This window comes from Agelaius phoeniceus, chromosome 28 (assembly GCF_051311805.1).
Source record: "Agelaius phoeniceus isolate bAgePho1 chromosome 28, bAgePho1.hap1, whole genome shotgun sequence".
Taxonomy (NCBI): Eukaryota; Metazoa; Chordata; class Aves; order Passeriformes; family Icteridae; genus Agelaius; species Agelaius phoeniceus.
In genome coordinates, this window is record NC_135292.1 from 4,071,073 (window position 1) to 4,092,284 (window position 21,212).

General features: G+C 54.1%; 2 protein-coding genes across 2 annotated transcripts in view; one reads left to right on the forward strand and one right to left on the reverse strand.

Moving 5' to 3' along the window:
- The window catches only part of LOC143696054 (uncharacterized), a 569,411-nt gene that overhangs the window by 425,288 nt on the left and 122,911 nt on the right, over positions 1-21,212 (reverse strand). The window contains exon 3 of the mRNA XM_077191260.1: positions 17,601-18,274. Within this exon, the coding sequence (XP_077047375.1) occupies positions 17,601-18,274 (674 nt within the window). The remainder of the gene's footprint in view (positions 1-17,600; positions 18,275-21,212) is intronic.
- The window catches only part of LOC143696064 (uncharacterized), a 258,015-nt gene that overhangs the window by 84,594 nt on the left and 152,209 nt on the right, over positions 1-21,212 (forward strand). The gene's annotated exons all lie outside the window — the stretch shown is intronic.

Genomic DNA, 21,212 nt, shown 5'->3' on the forward strand with positions numbered 1-21,212 from the left:
GGATTAAGCCTTAAAAATAACAGCCTGTTGCATATTCATACACTTCATCCATGATGCATAAATTCCATTCAAACACAGGATTCTGTCTGGGCAGTGCCACCTTCTTCCTCCGAATCCTAACAGCGCCTTCGAGGTGGGAAGAAGTTCATTTCTTCTGATAAGAGGGCAAGAAATTCTTTTTCTCTGAAAGATTTAGGTGTCCTGTGGCTGCTATCTCACTGTGAGTCCTTTCTGTAAAAAAAGAATCCTACATAGCATCGTTTCTATTTTAACATTTTTTATAACCTAAAACTATATTTAACACACTCCTTAAGAGAATTAATACAGCAGACATATAATATTAAGATATAAATATATTATATATAATAATTATATAATGTATGATTATATAATATATATAATATAATTATATAATATATAATATATATTATATATAATATAATTATATATGTAATATATAAGATATAATATTATATATATTATATATTGTTATATATTATATATTTTATATATAATATATAGATTATAGTATATTATTATATTATATTATATTATATATATATATAATATTCTAACACCAGACATATAATATTCATTTTAATATTTGCAAAAAGCCAATCATAAAATACATGCATTTTTCCCATGCAGGCAAAGCCAGCGAGGCAGCAGAACAAGAGAGAGAGCAGAGCCAGCGACACAACAAACGCACCGAGAGCGAGAGAGCAAGTTTGAACAGAGCTTGCAAAGGGCAAAATCAGCTCAGACCAGGTTAGACTGAAGAACAAGGAGCACCAGGCATGGGCTGATGGTCCAGGTAAAAAGTTCCAGCGTGAGGAGGACGACAGAAGCCTTCATCAAAAGAGCACCAGAAGACTGAGGGCCGCCACAGGAGGAACGGACGCAGGCGCTGAAGCCACACACGGCTGTAAAACCGGGACACAGCTTTATGCAAATGTGAGTATGCTAATGAAGTGTTGTAATTGTGACTTTTAAAATGGAGCTGAAGGCTAAAGGAGACCGAGTGGGTTTTTGCCAGAGAGATCCCCCTCGCTCCCAGCGCTGGATACACAAATCCCTGCTCTGTCTGACTGCAGAGTTTGATTTCCTCGCCCAGTTTGTCCCACTCCCCCTTTCCCTGCCCTCTCCTCCCCTCTCCCAGTCCCATTTATGGGATTTGGGGTCATTTATGGGATTGGGATCATTTGGGGCATTTGGAGTCATTTGGGGGATTTGGGTTCTTTGTGTGCCTTTGGGGTTATTTGGGGGTTTTTTGGGGTGTTTCAGGGTAAATTTGGGATAATTTGGGGTAATTTTTCACATTGTTAGTTTTTTAGGGCCGTGTGTGTGGGGGGTAATTCAGGGCCAATTCTGTGTGGGTTTGGGATTATTTTATGGGATTGGATGGGATGTTAATGGATTTAAATAGGAATTTAGTAGGATTTTAATGGGATTTAATAGGAATTTAATAGGATTTAATGGGATTTTAATTGGATTTTATGGACTTTTAATGGAATGTTATGGGATTGTAATGGAATTTTATGGGATTTTAATGAGATGTCATGATATTTTAATAGGATTTTAATGGTATTTAATGGGAATTGAGTGGAATTTAATGGGATTTTTATGGGATTTTAATGGGATTTGATGGGGGTTTCCCCCAGTCCACAGCTCCCTCCCACCTCAATTTGGGGGTCCCATCCCCCTCTTCCCGCCGCTCTCCCGCCCCTTCCCCATCGTTCCCCCAGTCCCCAATCCCCTCCCCCGTGCTTGGTTTTGGGGGTTCCAGGCCCCTCCTGCTCCCTTTGGGGGTCCCGACCCCCCTTGGGTTGAATTTGGGGCCCCCCCGCCCCCCTTCTCCCCGCGCCCCCCGCTCCCCCCGCGGCCGGGGGGGCTCCCAGCGCCCCCAGTGCCACCAGTGCGGCCCCAGCTGCCCCCGCACGCCCCATCCCCATCGCCGGGGTCACCGCCCCCCGCCCCAAATTCCGCTCCTGGACACTGAGAGCCATCAGCGACAAACGCTCTGATTGGCTGGGAATGGCCCCGCGCAGTCTCTGATTGGCCAGCGCTGTGAGAGGCGCTGGGTTCTGCCCGGCACCCGATGAGTCACAGCCGAGCCGGGCTCTGATTCGCTGGAAATCGCCGGGCGGGGCCATTGCGCCGAGTTTCTGCCCGGCAACGGGATCGTCATCAGCGCTCCACGCTCTGATTGGCCAGGATCTGTTTCGGACTGGAGACGGGAGGAACTGGGCACCCCCAGGAGCCCCTCGGGTTTGGGGCTTTCGATCCCCCCTCGGCCCTCGGGGCGGCCCTGGGGCCACCCTAACACCCCCAAAATGGGGAGGGTCCGCGGGGCCCTTTGGAACCCCCAGGAATGGGCGGGGAGCGGCAGGAGCCGCCCCAAAAAGGGATGGAAGGGTCCGGGCCGGGAATGGGGGAGGCTCTGGGGATGGCTCCGGCCCGGATCGGGGCGGGCTGGGATTGAGGGAGGCTCCGTTCAGCGGCCGGGGAGGGGCTGGGCCTGGGGAGGGCTCCGGGATTGTGGGGATGGGGCCATTCCGGGACTGCGGCGGGGCCTCTCCCTGGGGTTGGGGTCCGGCATTGGCTCAGGGACCCTCCCCGTTCCTGTTCCGCTTCCCGATCCCGTTCCTGATCCCGATCCCGCCGCTGGCTCCAGGGAATGTCCCTGATCTCAACCCCGACCCCAAACCCGAGGTGAGGTCAAACATTGGGGTCAAACACCCCAAATCCTGGGGTCAACTCCCCCGGACCCCAAATCCTGGGGGTTCAAACACTGGGGGGGGCCAAACACCCCCAGACCCAAACTCTGCGATCTCAACCTCCCCCCCTGCCCCCCAGCCCGAACCCCAAATTTTAGGCCTTAAACCCCCCAAATCACAGATCCTGGGGTGTCAAACACTCTCCAATTTGCAAATGTTGGGGTTAAATCCCCCTGACCCCGAATACTGGGGTTTGAAACATTTGGGGTGTCCATCACCCCCCGTTCCCAAAGTCTGGGGTCAAACACCCCCAAATCCCAAATCCTGAGTTGTCAAACACCCCCAATCCCCAAAGTTTGGGGTCTAAAGCCCCAATCCCAAACTTTGGAGTCAGATCCCCCCGATCCCAAAACCTGGGGTGTCAAATCCCCCTGATCCCCCCAGCTTTGGGGTTAAATCCCCCCAAATCCAGGGATCAATCCCCCCATTTCCCGAACTTTGGGGCCAAAACCCCTGACCACAAATCCTGGGGTTTGAAACATCTGAGGTGTCCAACCCTCCTCATCCCCATAGTTTGGATGTCAAACCCCTTGATCCCCAAATCCTGGGGAAAAAAAACCTCTTAAACCCCAAATCCTGGGAACAAAAACCCCCAAATCCCAAATCCTGAGGTGTCAAACATCCCCAATTCCCAAAGTTTGGGGTCAAAAATCCCCAAACCCTGAGGTGTCAAAATCCCCTAAACCCCAAATTCTAGGATCAATCCCACCCAACCCCCAAATTTTAGGATCAAACCCCCCAATTCCCAAAGTTTGGGGTCAAACACCCCCAAACCCCGAATTTTAGAATCGCCACCCCCCCCCCCCCGCCCCCAGTCCCAAAAATTTGGGGTTATTTGGGGTTTATTTGGGGCAGCTCCAGGTGCAATGTCTGCAGAGAGACCCTGGGTACAATGCTGGGAAAAACCCCAAGAACCCCTCTGGAGCCCCAAAATCCCTGGGGGCTGGGAAAGGGGATTTGGGGTGAAAGAAGAAGGATTTGGAATGCACAAAGAAGGATTTGGGATGGAGAGAGGGGATTTAGGTGGGAAACTGGGTCCCTTTTTGGCGCAGGAGATCTTCCTGGCGCTGCTCTGGGTGATGCTGAAGCCCTGCAGGGCCTCGCGGGCGGTGCCCGCCTGCACCTCGGGCTCCAACTGCACCCAGGCGATGTCGCGGGGCCCGGGCACCAGGGCAGCTCCTGAACCCCGGGAACCTGGGCTGGGAACGGGGCAAGGAGAGCCCCAGACACCTGGGGGTGTTCCCCAGACACCCGGGAATGTTCCCCAGACACCCGGGAATGTTCCACAGACACCCGAAGCCTTCTCTGCTCCATTTCCATCCTGCGCCTTCTGGCCTCTTCTTCAGCTCTCCGGGCCGCTGCTCTCTGCTTCATGGCCGCCCTTCTGGGCCTGAGGCAGAGGAAGAAAGGCAGGAAGAGCAGCTCAGCAGCAGCCCAGTAGGGCCCCTGCTGCACGGCTGCCCAGAGCAGGGGTCCCCAGGCAGGCTCGGGTGCCTCTGGGGTAGCCTGCTCCAGGCCCTCTTTGCCCAGCTCTGCATCCTCATCCCAACTGATCACCACGGGCCGTGGGAAGTGGAAGAGGAGCAGCAGCAGCAGGGCAGGGACTGATTTGGACACCATGGTCTGCAGGAGGAGAGAGACAATTTGTGTTGCTTTGCACAAGAGTTGCAAACCTGTGTGTTATTGGGGAATGGCCGCTCCTGCTGTGCCAGAGTGCTCGAGCAGGGGTGAGAATCTGGTGTCAAAGTGCATTCATGTGCTTCATGTTGCACGGGGCACCCGTGTGCAGGAATAGAGAACAACTTCCCTCAGATGGGATCTGCTGTGGCAAGGCCCCTCTGGTTTTCTCCTCCACGCAGCAGTTTGCATGCAGAATGTGGGCAGATGTAACTTGGAGGTCCTCCTGCTCACCCTTGGGTTCCCCTTGCAGAGCCTCAGCCCCTGCGTTCTGTCAGGGCCCCTGGGCAGGTGGGATATTCCCAGAGGAGAGGGGCCGGCTGTGTCCCCATTGCCCCTGTCCCTTATGTGCCTGTGCTCAGGAGGGCACAGAGAGGATGGGGACTCCTGCCTGCCCCGTGTCCTGTCCGCCTGCCGGGCCTGTCCCAGGGCAGCCGGGCTGTGATTGCTGTGCTGTGTCCCCCTGTCCCTGCTGTCCCTGCTGTCCCTGCTGTCCCTGCTGTCATGGCCCACTGCAGGTTCCACACCTGCACAGCCATGGTGGCTCCTGAGCTCTGCAGGGACCCGAGTGACAGTCTGAGTGGTGGCACTCCTGGTTTTCTTGCATTTGGCATCGCACAGAGCAGAGGCTGGATCACAGCACCAAAGGAGCAGCTGCTGCAGGGGAGGAAAGGAGCCTCTGCATGGCCAAGGGCTGCTGTGGTGCCCCTGTGTCAGGAATTCCCCACAGCTGACACCTGAGTCCAGCATGGACACTCACAGACACAGCGTTTGTTCAGGCATTGCCTTTATTGCATCTTGACAGGGACTGCAGCTGCCTGAGGGAAGTCACCCTCCCGAGACAGGAGGGCAGAGAGTGTAATTTAAATTAACCAATTGTGATTATAGGCATTCGTAGCGACAGTCTATGTACTGTATATATGAATATTAAACAAGACACAAAATAATTATTGGATCATGAAGATTAAGCAACATTTGCTGGTTTAGATAAAAAGAAAGTATACTTCAGTTTTGCTTAACTGCAATAATTCTTGGTAATTTTGAAGAAGTATAAGTTCTATATAATCTTAAGAAAAGTGCCATTATTTAATTACTACTTATTATTAAAATATTTATGATCTCTTACAAGAGTATTAATCTACATTATAGTAATAAAAAGTTTGGAAAATGTTTCTAAACACAATTTTTTTTAAACAAAACAATTTAAATATTTCAAAACTATTTAAGAATTTGAATCAATCTCCAATCATTGGGCCCGATTCCTTCAGATGGTGCTTTCCTCCGAGCAGATGCAAAGCCTCTGCATGGAAAAGGGTTAAAATAGATGCAGTTACTACAGATCCCTTGAGGAGAGAGAGGGCAGAGGGGCAGGGTGTGTCAGGAGCCCGGAGCCTGTGCCCCGGCGCAGGGCTGTGCTGGGCAGCAAGCGCAGCTCTGTGCGCCGGCTGCTCACAAAGATGTGCGGCTCGCCTTGGCCGGCCCAGAGAGCATCTCCAGCAGGAAGCTTTTCTTCACACAGCCACTGCCTGTGCTCCTCCAAGAGCCTGCCCTGCCTACCTTCAGCATCCTGTTTGTATCCCTATTCATTCCAATCAGCCTGGCCATTTGCTTTTCTATTTCTTTCGTGGCCCGGCGCATTTGCTCCATGTCTTTGAATCTCTTCCTAAGGAGCCGCCTTCTCCGCTCGCTTTCCACCTTCCTCCTTCTGGCCTTTTCCTCAGCTCTCTGGGCCGCTGCTCTCTGCCTCGTGGCTGCCCTTCTGCGCCTGAGCCACCAGCCCAAAAGCAGGAGCAGCGGCTGAGCAATTTGCCAGAGCTGGTGCAGGTAGCGCAAGGCAGCCAGGAGCCAGGGTCCCCAGCCAGGCTCAGCTGGCTCTGGGGGGGCCGCTTTCATCTCCTCTGCACGGGGCTGCCCATCCCCGTGAAATCTGTCCACCACGGAAAGTGGGAACAGGAAGAGGAGCAGCACAAGCCCAGCCAGGACTGCTCTGTGCGCCATGGTCTGCAGGAGGAGAGAGACAAGGCTTTCACTGGGGCTGCCAAGGGAGCTTGTGGGGGCTGAAGTGAGGCCCGGAGGCGCAGGGATGTGAGGGCAGAAGCAGAGGGCCCCGGGCAGCTGGCAGGCAGCAGGGCCTGTGCCAGTGGGCCAGCAGCAGCAGCCCCGTGCCCCGGCCAAGCCGCCGGCCCCAGGGGCTGGCCCTGGGTGCAGGGGGACAATGCAGGCCCGGGTGTGGCGCTTGTGGCCCGGCCCTGGCCCGGCCCAGCCCCGCCACGTGCGCAATCACCGCTTGCCCTGTGCTGGGCCAGCGTTACCTGCGGGGGCCTTTTCCAGCTGCCCCCATTGTGACACGCTGCCCCTGGTGTCACAGGGGCCAGAGGCATCACAGCCGGGCCAGCCCTGCCCTTGGTGCCCAGCCCAGCTCAGGGGCTCCCAGTGGGCCCAGCAATGAAAGCCCCGGCAGGCAGCAAGTGCAGCCCCTCTGGGAGGGGATGGGCCCCAGGGGCTCCCTTCACAAAGCAGGCAGAAGTCCCCTCTGATAAGTTTCCAAAGGGAATAGGTTATAATCAATAATGTTGAGTAGGATACATATTATCAACTATGAAAACACCTGAGGTGCTTTTCCTAATGGGACTTGTTCTTCTGTCAGTGGGGTTGGGTGATGGTTGCTCAGTTTTTCTTGCTTGACTCTTCCCTGATCCAGTCCATCCAAGAGCTCTGTGAAACCTTCCCATTATCAGACAGCAGAAATAAAGAACTGCAGTGAAACCACTTCTAGTCCCCTTCAGATCAAGAAGGTGCAGGGGGGTGGTTCTGGCAGAGAATTTGAGCTGCTCTGGACAGCGTTGCACTGCTGTGTTAGCAGGGACTGGCTGCTTGTGTTTTTCTTTGGATGAACAGAATCTTCCTTGTGTCCCCAGTGAACACATGGAGCTCACACCAGCAGTGCCTCTTGCCCGTTCCCTGCCCAGCCAGACCTTCCAGCCCAGCTGAAATGCCCAGCGTGGCCTTTGAGCACAAAGGGATTGCAGAGCCAAAAGCATCTGTGTAGCCACCATGGTGTTCAGCGGCTGCTGCTCGGGGAAGGGCACTGAGAGGAGGCCACTGCTGCTCTTGTCAGAGCGCTGCTGTGCAGGGATGTCCCTCGCCCTGCTCAGTCCCACATCTGCCCATCTTTTGGCCTGCTCTGAGCTCAGGTGGATGCCATCTGCTCCCAGCAGACCCAGCTGCTCCACGGTAGATGCACAGGCATGGAATCCAAAACCTTGAGTATCCCCTGAGTAGCCAGGCATTCAGCTGTTCAGTTTGTCACGGCCCACATCAGGGGTTAGAACAAGATGGTTTTTCAGATTCCTTGTGACCCGAACCATTCCAGGCTTCTAGGATTTCTCCATGACTGACTTTGGTCCCCTCAAAAGACCTCCTCTCTCCTCTCTTCCCTCCACCTGTGGAGAACGCATTCTGATGCTGCTGCTGCTGTTGGGACAGGTTGGTGGATACTCTTCCTGCCATCCCATGGGTGTAAGCATGACTCCTCTCTTAAGTCTTTGTCCCTGAATCAGTGCCTTCAAAGAACAGTTATCTCCCCTCCTTCCTTTTCCATTCAGCACTTGAGCAGACACAGCATTTCTCATCGTTTTCCACAGAACAGTACAGGTGCCAGTTCCCATCTTGTGGAGCCCTCTGCCATAAATCAGCCTGACAGGTTTATTCTCTACGTAATGGGAAATGATGACAAATGCAGCTGCATAATCTAGTTAGTAACTCACCATAATGACTGCTTCTGGGCTGATTTATGGGTTTTGTCACATGTGAGCTTTCAGAACTTTAGAGGTTACATTTTTCACACTTTTTTGTTGGAATCTCAGTTTATCAGACTTTACTGCAGCATTAATCACTTGCAGTACAACCCTGGACTTCACAAATGTATCATATCAGCATGAAAAAGGCAGAGAAAACAAGAACTGTTGTGAATTAATGAGCCGGGTAACACATGTCTCACAACAGCGATGAAACAACCTGTGTTCTTCTTCAAGCCACAACAGAAAGTCCCAAAGTCTGGTTATTTAATTTTTTTTTTTTTTTTCACAAAACACAAGCAGCAGCAAAGAACTGAAACAACACAGCCAGGCTTGAAACCTGAAAGATCTGCAAGGCTGAGTCTATCCTAGTTAATGGTGAAATGATGTGTGAAGCTGTCCTAGATGTTCAAATGAAGAAGATTGATTCCCAGTTATAATATGGCTTCTTAGCAAAACACTGGGATTATATAGGAGAAATGCACGTGTCATGAAACAACCAAGAAATCAGAGAGACACTTCCAAGCTCTATAGTGAAGGTCTGGGAAATGTTCAGACTTACCATCTGTGGAGTTTGGTGCAGGATAAGCTGGAACAAAAGGCCATCATTACCCAAATTGATTTCCTTTGGGCTGGTCTGTTGGTTTTTTGATTTTTTTTTTCTTATTTTTTTGGGGTTTTTTTGGTTTTGTTTTTTTTTTTTTTTGTTTATTGTTTGTCAGATAATGTTTTATAATACTCCAAGAAATATGTTGAAAAGGTCAGCATGATCCATCAGACACAAGCAGCAGGGCTGGGGTAGATGCAACATGTTCCTTGCACTGGAGGGTAGACAGAGGCAAGATCTGGTTTGGGCTCAATCACACCTGGATCAGGGAGGTGGCTGAAACCTGGGCTGGCCAAAGCCTTAGAATCACAAAATATCCTGGGTTGGAAAGGACCCCCAAGGATCACCAAGTCCAGCTCCTGGCCCTGCAGAGGACACCTCCCCAAGAATCCCACGCTGTGCCTTGGCATGTGCTGGTGGGCAGGAGCACACAGCTGGCCGTGGCTTTGGGTGCATGGGTAAGATGAGATGGTGAGGAGCATCCCTGCTCCCTGAGCTCCTGGAGAGCTGCAGACACTGATCACTGGTAAGGACAGCACCAGGGCCATGGCCTGGGGCTGGTGATCTGGTGTCTCCTTCCTGCTGCTGCTTTCTGCTACAGATAACAGCCTGGTACCAAGGTCTTGTTGCTGAGGTGATAAACGGCTGGGGAGATTCCCTCCCTGCTCTTGTCTGCACGAGTTCTTATGCTCAGCACCAGGAAGGATTGGGCCAGAATGGAGGCATTTGGGGTCTCAGGGCTGAGGCTGAGACAGACAGGCAGGCAGAGCAGCTCCTCCTGGCTGATGCAAACATTAGCCCTGTGCTGGCCAGGCCAGTGATCCATAGCTATGGGTCCACAGTGATGGTGGTGCTGGGTATTCACTGGGAGAAGAGGAGGTGTAAAATGAAGCTTCTGAAGCTGCTTGGGATCCTGGAAGCTGCTCAGACCCCACTTGACCACAGTGGTTGTTTGGCCAGCTGAAGTGATGGAATTTATTGGGCTGTGCAGGGACAGTTTTCTGTGCAAACATGAAGGACTTTCAGGGGGGATGAAATACGGCCTCATAGTAGAAACAGCTGGGCTGAACACTCTTTATTCCAGCTATGAATCTTTGCTCTTAAGAGCAATGGATTCCACCTTTCATTAAACCAGAACTTCTTGTTGTTGTTGTTGTTATTTTGAGGAACAAAAATGACCTTTCTTGTTTATTTTATGAGCATTTTTAAATCTTTGTTGTTTATTTCATTAGCATTTTAAATCATCTTGTCACCCACTGCATGCATGAAACATGAGATGTTACCAAAGTGTAGCTCACTTCAGACAGGGAGTGCTGATAGTTGGCAGATCTGTACAGGTGTCCTCATCCTGGGTGGATTGGATGTTATCCCATCCAAGCAGGCAGTTTAACACAAGCAGCCTTTTCACTGAGCTTAATTAACAACAGAAATAAAAACTATATCTTTATAGCAAAGTTACTTTGACATCTACCATCACTCAGCAAGAGGTTTATTGTTATGGACACATAATATTGGCTTTTTGCAGAGATTAAAATGGATTTTCTATCTGTGGTGTTCAAGTAACTTTGTTATTGTCTTGGTTTGAAAAGCCAGGTGTCTGCTAAGGAAGGCAGGAGCCTCCCCTGGAGTGGAAAATGTAAACCCTCCCTCTGAATTGTTATAATTTTGAAATTAAGGAGCTTTCAGGCAAAGATATGGGAATAGGAATAACAGTTCTTTTTTAGGAAAAATTAAAAATATAAATGCAGTAGTACAAACAAAAAAAACCCCACAGACAGAGTCAGAACAGGGCCTGACCCCCTGTGGGTCAGGGTGCTGGCAGCAGTCCCATTCAGTGGTGGCTGCAGCCCTCCTGCAGTGCCAGGTGTGGCTCTGTTGGAGCAGGGATCCTGGAGAAGGGTGGAGTTTTCCTCTGAAGGTCCAGGGCTGCTGTAGATGGGCCTGGGAATCTTCCTTCCTCTGGGAATCCAGTTGGAAAAGGCTGATCCTCTGGGAATCCCGTGGAGAAGAAAGACAGCTGCTCCTCTGGGAATCCAGTAGGAAAAGGCTGATCCTCTGGGAATCCAGGAGGAAAAGGCTGATCCTCTGGGAATCCAGGAGGAAAAGGCTGATCCTCTGGGAATCCAGTGGAGAAGAAAGACAGCTGCTCCTCTGGGAATCCAGGAGGAAAAGGCTGATCCTCTGGGAATCCAGTGGAGAAGAAAGACAGCTGCTCCTCTGGGAATCCAGGAGGAAAAGGCTGCCTACAGTGTTCCAAATCTCAGATTCTGTCCAGGTAGGAATGCTTGGCTCCTCCCCCTGGGCGGAGCATCTCCCAATGGGATGATGTCATTTAATCAGCCATGCAGTGACACTCAGTGGCACATTACCAGAAGATTAATAATTAATAATTAATGGCCTATTAATGGAACACACCTCCCCAGAGGGAGGATTGGTTTTGGAAGAGAGAAACTGCCCAATGAACAGAAGATAACTGCCCCACCACTGACAGATGGCAAACAGAACACACACTTATCTTGCAGTCCAGGACCTGTCCCCACTGGCTGCCCCCATTCTCCAGAGTTCATGGTGTCCAGGGAGGCTGCAGCTGCCGGTGCCAGGAACAAACGAGACGGGTCTGGGTTTCAGAAAGCTCCAGAGTCCATTTCTGACCCCCGAAAGACAGGGCAAAGGCAGGGCTGTGGGGCTTTTATAGAGTATCCCAGGGCTGGAGTTTGGGTTTGTGTTGGATCGGCGGGAGAAATGTGGCATGCAATATGACTGATCAGCAAGTCTCGAACTTTATTGAGAGTCACACATATTTATATTGGTGTTAATAAAGCTCATACATATTGCAAAGGAGCGCTCATTATTGGTTAGTTACTTATCGGCCAACTACGCCTCCTTCTGCATTCTTGTGGTTATTCTGTTGAAACTATTCTTCATATTTTTGGCAAAAGAGCCTCTTCCCTATCCTGTTGTTGCATCAAGGGCATAATGTCCTTGCCTTATATGGACACTGACTGCTGACTTCTAGACTTGTCTCCTTCTTGCTTAACCAGGGGTATTATGTCGACGTGACCTTTCTCAGCCAGCCGTCTACAAAGCTCAGCGGGACAAGGCTCCTGTCCATGCTCTCCCACATTCCACAGTGCCCAGGCCACACCAGGAGTGCTCAGAGCTGCAGCCAAAAGCTTCCTATCAATCCTCTCTTGCGGAGGACACCAGCACAGAGGCACAGGTGCCACCTCCTCCAGCTAAGCCCAGGAGATCCACCTCCTCACCAGCTGCAAGAGCAGGACGCTTATGTGCCAGCCGCCCCTCCCAACCCCGTTCTTCCCCTCGTGCCCTGAAGGCGCATCCCCACCTTGAGACACCCGGGGCAGGAAGAAGAGCTGGCTCCGGACGATGTCCTCGTTGCTGTGGAAAGGAAGGTGCCCACAGAGCAGCTCATAGAGCACGATGCCCAGGGACCAGATGGTGGCTGGCTGGCCATGGTAGCAGCCAAAGAGGATCCACTCCGGTGGGCTGTACTCCAGCGTTCCTATGGGACACGGGCGCAGCTCATCAGGCCCATGCTGCTCCCTCCCTCCCAGCCAGCTCCCGTTCCACAACAGCCAGCCCCTGCCCTGCCATAAAGCAACTTGGCTGCAGCTGGCTGAAGATGGATTCCCCCTCCTTCCTTCCCTCCTTCCTTCCCTCCCTCTTCCCCCTCTGCCAGCCAAGGGGGGAACTCCACTGCCCGGCTGGGCCCCGGCTTTGGGCTCACCTGACATCCGGTTGTAGAACGTGTCCTGGAGGATCGTGCCGCAGCCGAAGTCGATGAGCTTCGCCTCGCCCATGGCCAGGTTTACGAGGACGTTCTCGGCCTTGATGTGGGGGTGCAGGACGCCGCGGCTGCTGCAGTGCCCCATGGCCTCCAGCACCTGGTGGAACAGCCCCCGCCCCACGGGCTCCGTCAGGAACCGCCGCTCGTGCAGGAAGTACCAGAGGTGCTGACAGCGCTGCGGACGCTCCATGAGCAGCGCGAAGCCCTCGGGCACCTTGAACCAGTCCAGGAGCTGCACGACGCTGAGGAAGCCAGGCCGCGACACCTTCCACAGCAGCGCCAGCTCCAGGGGCACAAGGGCGCCCTTGCGCTGCGGGGGGACCGCGATGCCGTCAGCGGAGCCGATGCTGCACCGCGCCTTGGGCAGCCCCTGCCCGGCCCCGCCGCGGCTCGCCATGGCCCGGCCCGGGGCGCTGCGCGGCCCCCGCTCACTCCACGCTCGCTGCCCTCGCAGCGTTCCGGCTGCCACCCTGCCCGGCCTCGCCTCAGCCCCGCCCGGCACGCCCCGCCGGCTCCTCCCGCTGGCCCCGCTCACTCCCCAGCCGCGCCCACTCCGAGATGCGCTCCCGGACACTCGCTTGATGGCCGCCTGCGAGCCAAGGCCAGCGGCGGGCTGAGCTCATCGCCCGCCGCCCGCCGCCGCCCTCCGAGCCGGCCCCGTCTCTTCCCGGGGCGCCGTCGGCGAGGCGGGGACCGGAGTAAACGCTGCCGCAGCCGCCGCTGCCCAGCAGCGGGCCCTGCCGCTAGAGCTGCTCCAGGGGAGGCCTCTCCGCCCGTGCGGGCAGCACCGCGCTGCCGCTCTTCTGCCCGGGGCACCCGCCCGCCCGGCGCGCTGCTGCTTGCCGAGCCGCCCCGGGCTGCGGCGGCTCGGGGCCGGCGGCCGAGCTGGCGAGCGGCGGAGCTCGGAGCGGGGCAGCTGCCGGCCACGCTGTCGGCCACGGGGCAGGAGCCGGGCGGCAGCGGGGCGGCTGCGGGTGGAACCGCGGCAGGGGCTTCGTTCGGGGCCGGGGCCTCGGCCGGGGCTGGGCCAGAGCCAGCGCCAGGCGCAGCCAAAAGCCCGCACTGCTCCGCCAGCACCAGAGCGAGCGGCTCTTCCAGCGGCGCCACAGCCAGGACGGAGAGAGCCCGGCCGAGGCGGAACCACGGCGGGCCGGGCAGGGGCGGGCACGGGGCGGCCCCGCCGAGGGGCGCCTTGCGGGACGCGGCATCAGCCGGGCTGGGAGAGGCGGAACACGGACGGGACGGCACGGGACGGGAGTAGAGTGAGTGTGAGAGGGAGAAGGGGATGCGGAGCGAGTGAAAAGTCGAGTGGAAAACCGATCGAGAGTAGCGCTGCTGGTGCTGCTGCGGAGCCGCCGGAGCTCGCGGCCGTTCCTCCGTTGCCCCCGCGAACCCAACGGAGGAGCCGCCGCGCGCCCCAAGGAACGAAAGAGAGAAACAAACAGATCACACCCCAAAGTCATTCCTATTAGAGAAGTAACCAAAGAAAACAATGTAGCAATAACGAAGACTGTTGGCTTCTGGCTTCTTTCTTCTTTGCACGCGACCAAGCATTTCATGGGGAACAATTGCCTCTTCTGACAATTTTGCCAGAGTGGACAGGAGCAGAGCATTTACTTTTTAAGTAGAAAAGGGAAATTGTGTCAGTAATGTCATCTCTTTTCATCCTCTGTTGACACAGTTGCAGGCTGCCAAAAGACATGGTCTGCAGTGTGGAACTTGGGGCCAAGTTTCTTTTTCTGCCAGAGGATGAGGAGGGGAAGTATCCCAGAATCATGGAGTCGTGGCATGGTTTGGCTTGGAAGGGATCTGGAAAATCCCATGGCTGCAACCCCCTGCTGTGGCTGGGGACCCCTTGCACTGGACCGGCTTGTCTAGAGCTCCATGCAGCCTGGCCTTGAACACTGTCAGGGACGGGACATGCCCACCTTCTCTGGGCAACCTGTTCCAGGAGAGCCTTTTTTCTCAATCCCTTACCTAAACCTAATCTCTCTCCATTTGGATCCATGCTCCCTTGTCCTGTCCTTGCCTGCCCCCGTACAAAGTCCCTGTCCAGCTTTCTTGTGTGTTGCCCTCAGGTACTGGAAGGCCACAGCTGGATCAAGGCTGGGTCTCTTTCCCAGGCTGAAGAAGCCGAGCTGTGTCAGCCTTTCCTTGCAGGAGAGGAGCTGCAGCCCCGGCACCATCTGGGTGTCCCTGCTGGGCCCCTGCTGCAGCGTGTCCACGTCCTTGCCGTCCGTGCCGGGGAGCCCGGCAGAGGCGGAGGCAGCGCTGCAGGTGCAGGGTCAGCGGCGGGGAGGAGACCCGGCCCTGGCAGCGGCTCCGGGAGCAGCGATTGGCGCTGGGCCGCCCGCACTGCAGAGAGCCGGGGCCCTTGTGCCTGCCCTTGTGCCCAGGGCGCCTTTCCCCGCCGCCCGCCCGCCCGCCCGCTCGGGGGAAATGCCCCCTGTGCCGCCCCTCAGGGCCGCCCCTCGCCGCTGCCCCGGGCGCTCCCGGCGCCGCCTGGAGGGGCCCAGGCCTCGGCCTCACCCTGCTCAGCCCGAGGCCTGGAAAAGCAGATTCAAACACCCACCCAGAAAGTGCCCCAGGATGCCAAGGTCAATCTTTTGTCACCAGCTCGGCTTTGCTATCAGAGTCTGGACGGGAGTAGAAAATCACCAGGGGAAAAGAGCATGAACAAGTTCTGCCTTGGCACTACCTCAAGCTGTGGGGTACCAGTTGTTGGTTTCACTGGCTCTGGATTGAAGGCACTTGAGACAGTAATTCATGTTCAGACTCAAGTGTTTATTATTTCTTATCAGTAAAACAGCCTCATTACTGGGAGTTCAGCAGCTTTTCAGTAGAAGGCACAAAATGGCCCACAATCTCTTGTTCCAAGGTCTTTTAAGACTAAACTATCCACTTAGGAACTGACACCTAGATTATTTTCCCTTTTAACCCAATAACTGATCCCAAAGAGCCTGCAATGTGGAATTTCTGCCCAATTACAAAAAGCCACCCAAACCCATGAAGAAGAAGGAAGAAGCATGAAGAAGAAACCCAGGACAAAACACTGTGCCTTCCATTTTGCTTCCATCCACAACATACTAAAAATCCCAAAACCTCAATTTCTCAGAGTCAGAGTAGACCAAAGCCCAAAAACTGGAGGTGATAAAAATGGACTAAAACCACAACCAAGGAATCTGCATCGCCCTGAAATACCTTTCCCCTTACATCAGCCTGGTGCATATTCATAGACCCTCATGCATATCCATAAACTACTTTACATATTCCAGGAATGATTTTACATGGCCCCTCCTTGGGTCTGCCTTTTCAGAGCATGTGTGTTTCTTGGCTGTGGTTTTGGCTCCTTCTCTTTATCACCTCCAGGTTTTGGGCCTTGGTGCACTCTGCCTTCAGACAGGGAGTGCTGATAGTTGGCAGATCTGTACAGGTGTCCTCATCCTGGGTGCATTGGATGTTATCCCATCCAAGCAGGCAGTTTAACACAAGCAGCTATTTCACTGAGCTTAATTAACAACAGAAATAAAAACTATAGAACAAAGTTACTTTCAAAAACAGTCCCAGCCCATATTTGCTCCCAGTCTGTGTGGTCCTGATCCATATGGTCCCAGTCCCTGGGATCCCAGTCCATACAGTCCCAGTCCATATTTGATCCCACTTCAGGCTATCCTGGTCTGGAGGGTTCTGATGCACAGGATCCCCATCCATGTGATCCCAGCCCATATTTGATCCCAGCCCATATTTGATCCCAGTCCGTATTTGATCCCAGTCCGTATTTGATCCCAGCCCATCTTTGATCCCAGTCTGTGGGGTCCGGCACACACTCCCAGGGTCTGGAATTCCAGTTCCCAGCCAGGAAAAAATGTTCCTGCCCTTGAACTTCCTTCCTTTCCCCTCAACAAATTGCAATAAAATTATAAACAAAGAAATAATAATTGAAATTAAATAAATTATAATAAAAATAAAATATGAAAATCTAAACTCTTCTTTACAATACTCCAACAATGAGTCAAACCAAACCAACAACTATTACTATAATATTACCAATGCATATAAATAAACAAATTATATATCAAGAAATACCTTTTGAAAGTTTTAACTCGATGGCTAATATACTTGAGATAAAAAATATCTAAAAAACAAACATGCAATCTAACACACCTTAGTTAAACAATTCATATTACAAATATACTAAACACAAAACCAAACACCATGATAATTTCTCATACCTTTTAACCAAATAATTTATAACACCCCTAAATACTCTAAAACAATTAAATTACAATTAAAAAAATTAAACGCAGGGGGGTGGTTTTATTTGGATACTGGTTTTTTGGATTGCTTGGGTTAGATGATTCTAAAGAAGGGATTCTTATGGGAATTAATTCAGCTGACAAGGTGACACCGCAAACAAAATTGCCTGAAAATGAATGGGACAGAAATCAGTAACTCAGAAATTTTTATTTGCTATCAAATACATCCCACACAGCCAGGCCCACACAATCCCCATCCCACCGTTCCACATGATCGCACTTCTCCCAGTCTGCTTCCAACCCCATCTCACCCTGGTGGCTGTGGAATGGAGTGAGTTTGCCATGGGATTGAGTTTTTTTGAGGAGGGAACAAGGAATTTGAGGTGGAATTGAGCCCTTTTGGGTTAAAATTCATTTGTTTTCAGTGAGATTTGAGTGGTTTTGAAGTGACAGATGAATCCCTCTTGGCTTTTGAACTGCTAAGAGATGGAGAAGGGAAAAAAATTCAGGCCAAACCAAAAGGAGAAGCAGCCAGGTGTGTTCCCAACATGGATCACAGGGAATGTGAGTGACCAGGGCTGTGCCCAAAGTGCCTCCTCCAGTGGGGGATGGAGCTGCAGCAGCGCACGAAGCTCTTCCCGCACTCGGGGCACTCGCAGGGCTTCCCTTACCGGTGCCTCCGTTGGTGTTGGGTCAAGTGAGAGCTCCTGGAGAAGCTCTTCCCACACTGGGGACACTCGTAGGGCCTCTCCCCGGTGTGGATGCGCTGGTGAAGGACGAGGTGGGAGTTGAGCTTGAATCCCTTCCCGCAGTCGGGGCATTGGAAGGGCCTCTCCTCTGTGTGACTCTGATAGTGCCGGAGGAGATGGGACCTGATTTGAAACCCCTTCCCACACTCAGAACACTCGTAGGGCCTCTCCCCAGTGTGGATCTTTTGGTGGACGATCAGGTTGGAGCTGCAGCTGAAGCTCCTCCCACATTCTTCACACTCGTAGGGCTTCTCCCCTGTGTGGATCCTTTGGTGTTTGATCAGGTCAGAGCTCCCCCTGAAACTCTTCCCACACTGCCCACACTCGTAGGGCCGTTCCCCAGTGTGGATGCGCCGGTGCTTGACGAGGTCAGAGTTGCGCTTGAATCCCTTCCCACAGTCGGGGCATTGGAAGGGCCTCTCCTCTGTGTGACTCTGATAGTGCTGGAGGAGACTGGAGCTGGTCTGAAACCTCTTCCCACACTTGGAGCACTCATAGGGCCTCTCCCCCGTGTGGGTCCTCTGGTGCCTGATCAGGCTGGAGCTCCAGCTGAAGCTCTTCCCACACTCCCCACACTCGTAGGGCCGTTCCCCAGTATGGATCCTCTGGTGCCTGATCAGCTCGGAGTTCCACCTGAAGCTCTTCCCACACTCCACGCACGTGTGGGGCTTCTCCCCATCATGGAGCTGCTCATGGAGCACCAGCTCCGAGCTCTGACTCCATCTCCGGCCGCCTTCCCGGCCCAGGCTGGCTCTTTCCCCCTCACATCCCCGCCATCTGCGTTTGCAGCCCCTCCTCGTGCGGCATCTCCGGGCCTTTTCCTCCCCGTTGGCTTCCTGCGCCGTGGAGCCGCTCAAAACGGCCTCTGCCACCAGGTTCTGCCGCGGGCATTTGTCCTCCCTGCTCTCCATGCTCAGCTCCTGCTCTGGGCGAGGAAGGACAAGGACAGCATGGGATTTGCCTCCGTGCCACAGGCAAGGGCAACGAGATCCCCCCAGGCCGTCTCTGGGGACGCACTGCCCCCTCTTGGCTCTCCCCATTTCAGGATGCCGGGGCTCTTTGGGCTCCTGGGCTCCCTTCTCCCCTCATTCTCTGCTCTGCGCTGCAGCGGCTCCAAGGAGTCCCCCTGCCCCTCTCCAGGCTCTTGAGGCTCCCGCCAATGGCGGCGCTCCCCCCTCTCTGGCCTCCCCACTTTGGCCTCCTGGGGGACACAGGGCTCTGCTCCTCCAGGCTGCCTCTGCCGGCAGCCGCCACCGCCACCCCCCGATGTCCCCCCGAGGGGCCTTTTCCGCTCACCCTTGGACTTCTTCATTCTCCAAACATCCCCCCAGAAACCCAACCCAGGGACCCCCCGGGATATCCGGGCTGGGCTCCCCCTCCCCGCTCACCTGCGCCATGGAGGGGGGGGCGATGATCCCACAGGTGGGGGCTGCGAATTCAGGCAGGGATCGAGACCGCGTGGCTCCCACAGCTCAGCCTTGATCCACCTTTGTCCCTCCTCTTCCTCTTCTTCCCGCTCCTCCTCTGTCCTATCTCCACCTCCCTCTCCTCCTCCCCCTAACCCCGCCTCCTTCCCTGCTCTTTCTCCTCCCGCTCCTCCTCTTCCATCTCCCCTCCTCCTCCTCCCCTGTTTTATCCCCACCCCCATCTCCTCTTCCATCCCGCCCCTTCCTTTCCTTCTCCCCCTCCTCCCCCTTACCCCGCCTCCTCCTCCCCCTCCATCCCTGCCCTTCCCTCCCTCCTCCTCCCCCAGCAGCAGCCACACCCTCGGTGCCCCGTTCCCGCAGCCCTCGCAGCCCGCGGCAGCAGCGGCGATGGAGCCGGGCCAGGTCGGCATGGGCAGCGCGGGGCTCTCGGCTGCTCCCAGCCGCTGCGGGCGGGGGGAACCCGGCCCGGGCCAAAGGAGAGGCAAACTGGGCAAACTGGGGGCTGCACATCCAAACTGGGCCTTGCTGGGGACCCTGCCTGGCCACTGCCAGCCCTTGGGGCTCCTCTCGGCAAATCCGCCAGGGGGGAACGCACACAGGCCTGGGGAATCCCAGCAGTGGCAGCACTGCCAGGGACTGGGCTGCACTGGGATCGTACTGGGACTGACTGGGACTGTACTGGCTTTGTACTGACATCATACTGGGATTATACTGCCGTATCAGGGCAGACTGTGATCTGATGGATACGTGGATCATACTGGGATCATACTGGGAGCGAGTAGGAGCCTGCAGGGGGCAGTTAACACCATGTTATGGGCAATTGGGATATACTGGGAGTGACTGGGATTATGCTGAGAGTGACTGAGAACAGCTGTGAACAACTGGGATCATGCCAGGAGCAACTGGGAGTGACCGGCTGCACGCTGGGGGTGACTGGAAACTGCTGGGCTTATACTGGGGTGAACTGGGATCATGCTGGAGCTGACTGGGATCATTCTGGCAGTGAGTGCCACTACACTGAGGCTGACTGGGATTGCTTGGGAGCAAATGGGATCATACTGGAAGGAACTGGAAAGATGCTGGAGGGAACTGGGCTACACTGGGACATACTGGGGGTGACTGGAACAAAAGTGAGAGTGAAAGAGAGCAACTGGAACCATGTGGAGCACAACTGGTTCATACTGGCAGGGACTGGGAGCACACTGGGCTCATCTCTGGATCATACTGGGAGGGACTGGACTAATACTGGGAGGATCTGAGAGGGACTGGGAGCACACCCTGCACATCATCCCCCAGACTGGGCCTGACTGGGAGCAACTGGGAGCACGCTGGCAGCAAATGGCATCATACTGGGACTGACTGGGCTGATCTAGGAAGCAACTGGAACCATACTGGAGGCAGCTGGGACCATACTGGGAGAGACTGGAAGCAACTGGGATTATACTGGGACCACACTGGGAGGGCTGGCATGTGACTGGGATCAAACTGGAGCTTACTGGGATCATATTGGGGTTGAAAGGGAGCGACTGGGATCACACTTTGGGCTACTGGGAGCAGCTGAGGGAAACTGGGATGATGCTGCAAGCAAACTGGAGGAACTGGGAAGGACTGGATGCATGCTGGGGGCAACTGGGATATACTGGGCATGACTGGGGGATCATACTGGGATAACTGACACCTTACTGGGGCCACTGGCAGTGCCTGGAAATGACTGCAGACATGCTGGGGGCAACTGGGATATACTGGGAGTGACTGGGAGCAACTGGGATTAGACTGCAAGGGACAGGGATCATACTGGGAGTGGCTACACTCATACTGGGATTATACTGGGTGTGAATGGAACCCGACTGGGGCTTACTGGGAGCTACTGGGCCCATGTTGGGAGGAAAATGTGACCCACTGGGAGCAACTGGGATCAGCTGGAAGGTTCTGGAACCATGCTGAGAGGACTGAGACTACAACTGGGGCAACTGGGATCATCCTGGGAGCAACTGGGGCCACCCTTTGAGCAACAGATGGAAACTGGGATGATGCTAGAGGAAACTGGGAGGAACTGGGAAAGACTGGGATCATTCTGAGGTAACTGAAACATACTGGGAGTGTCTCTAACCATC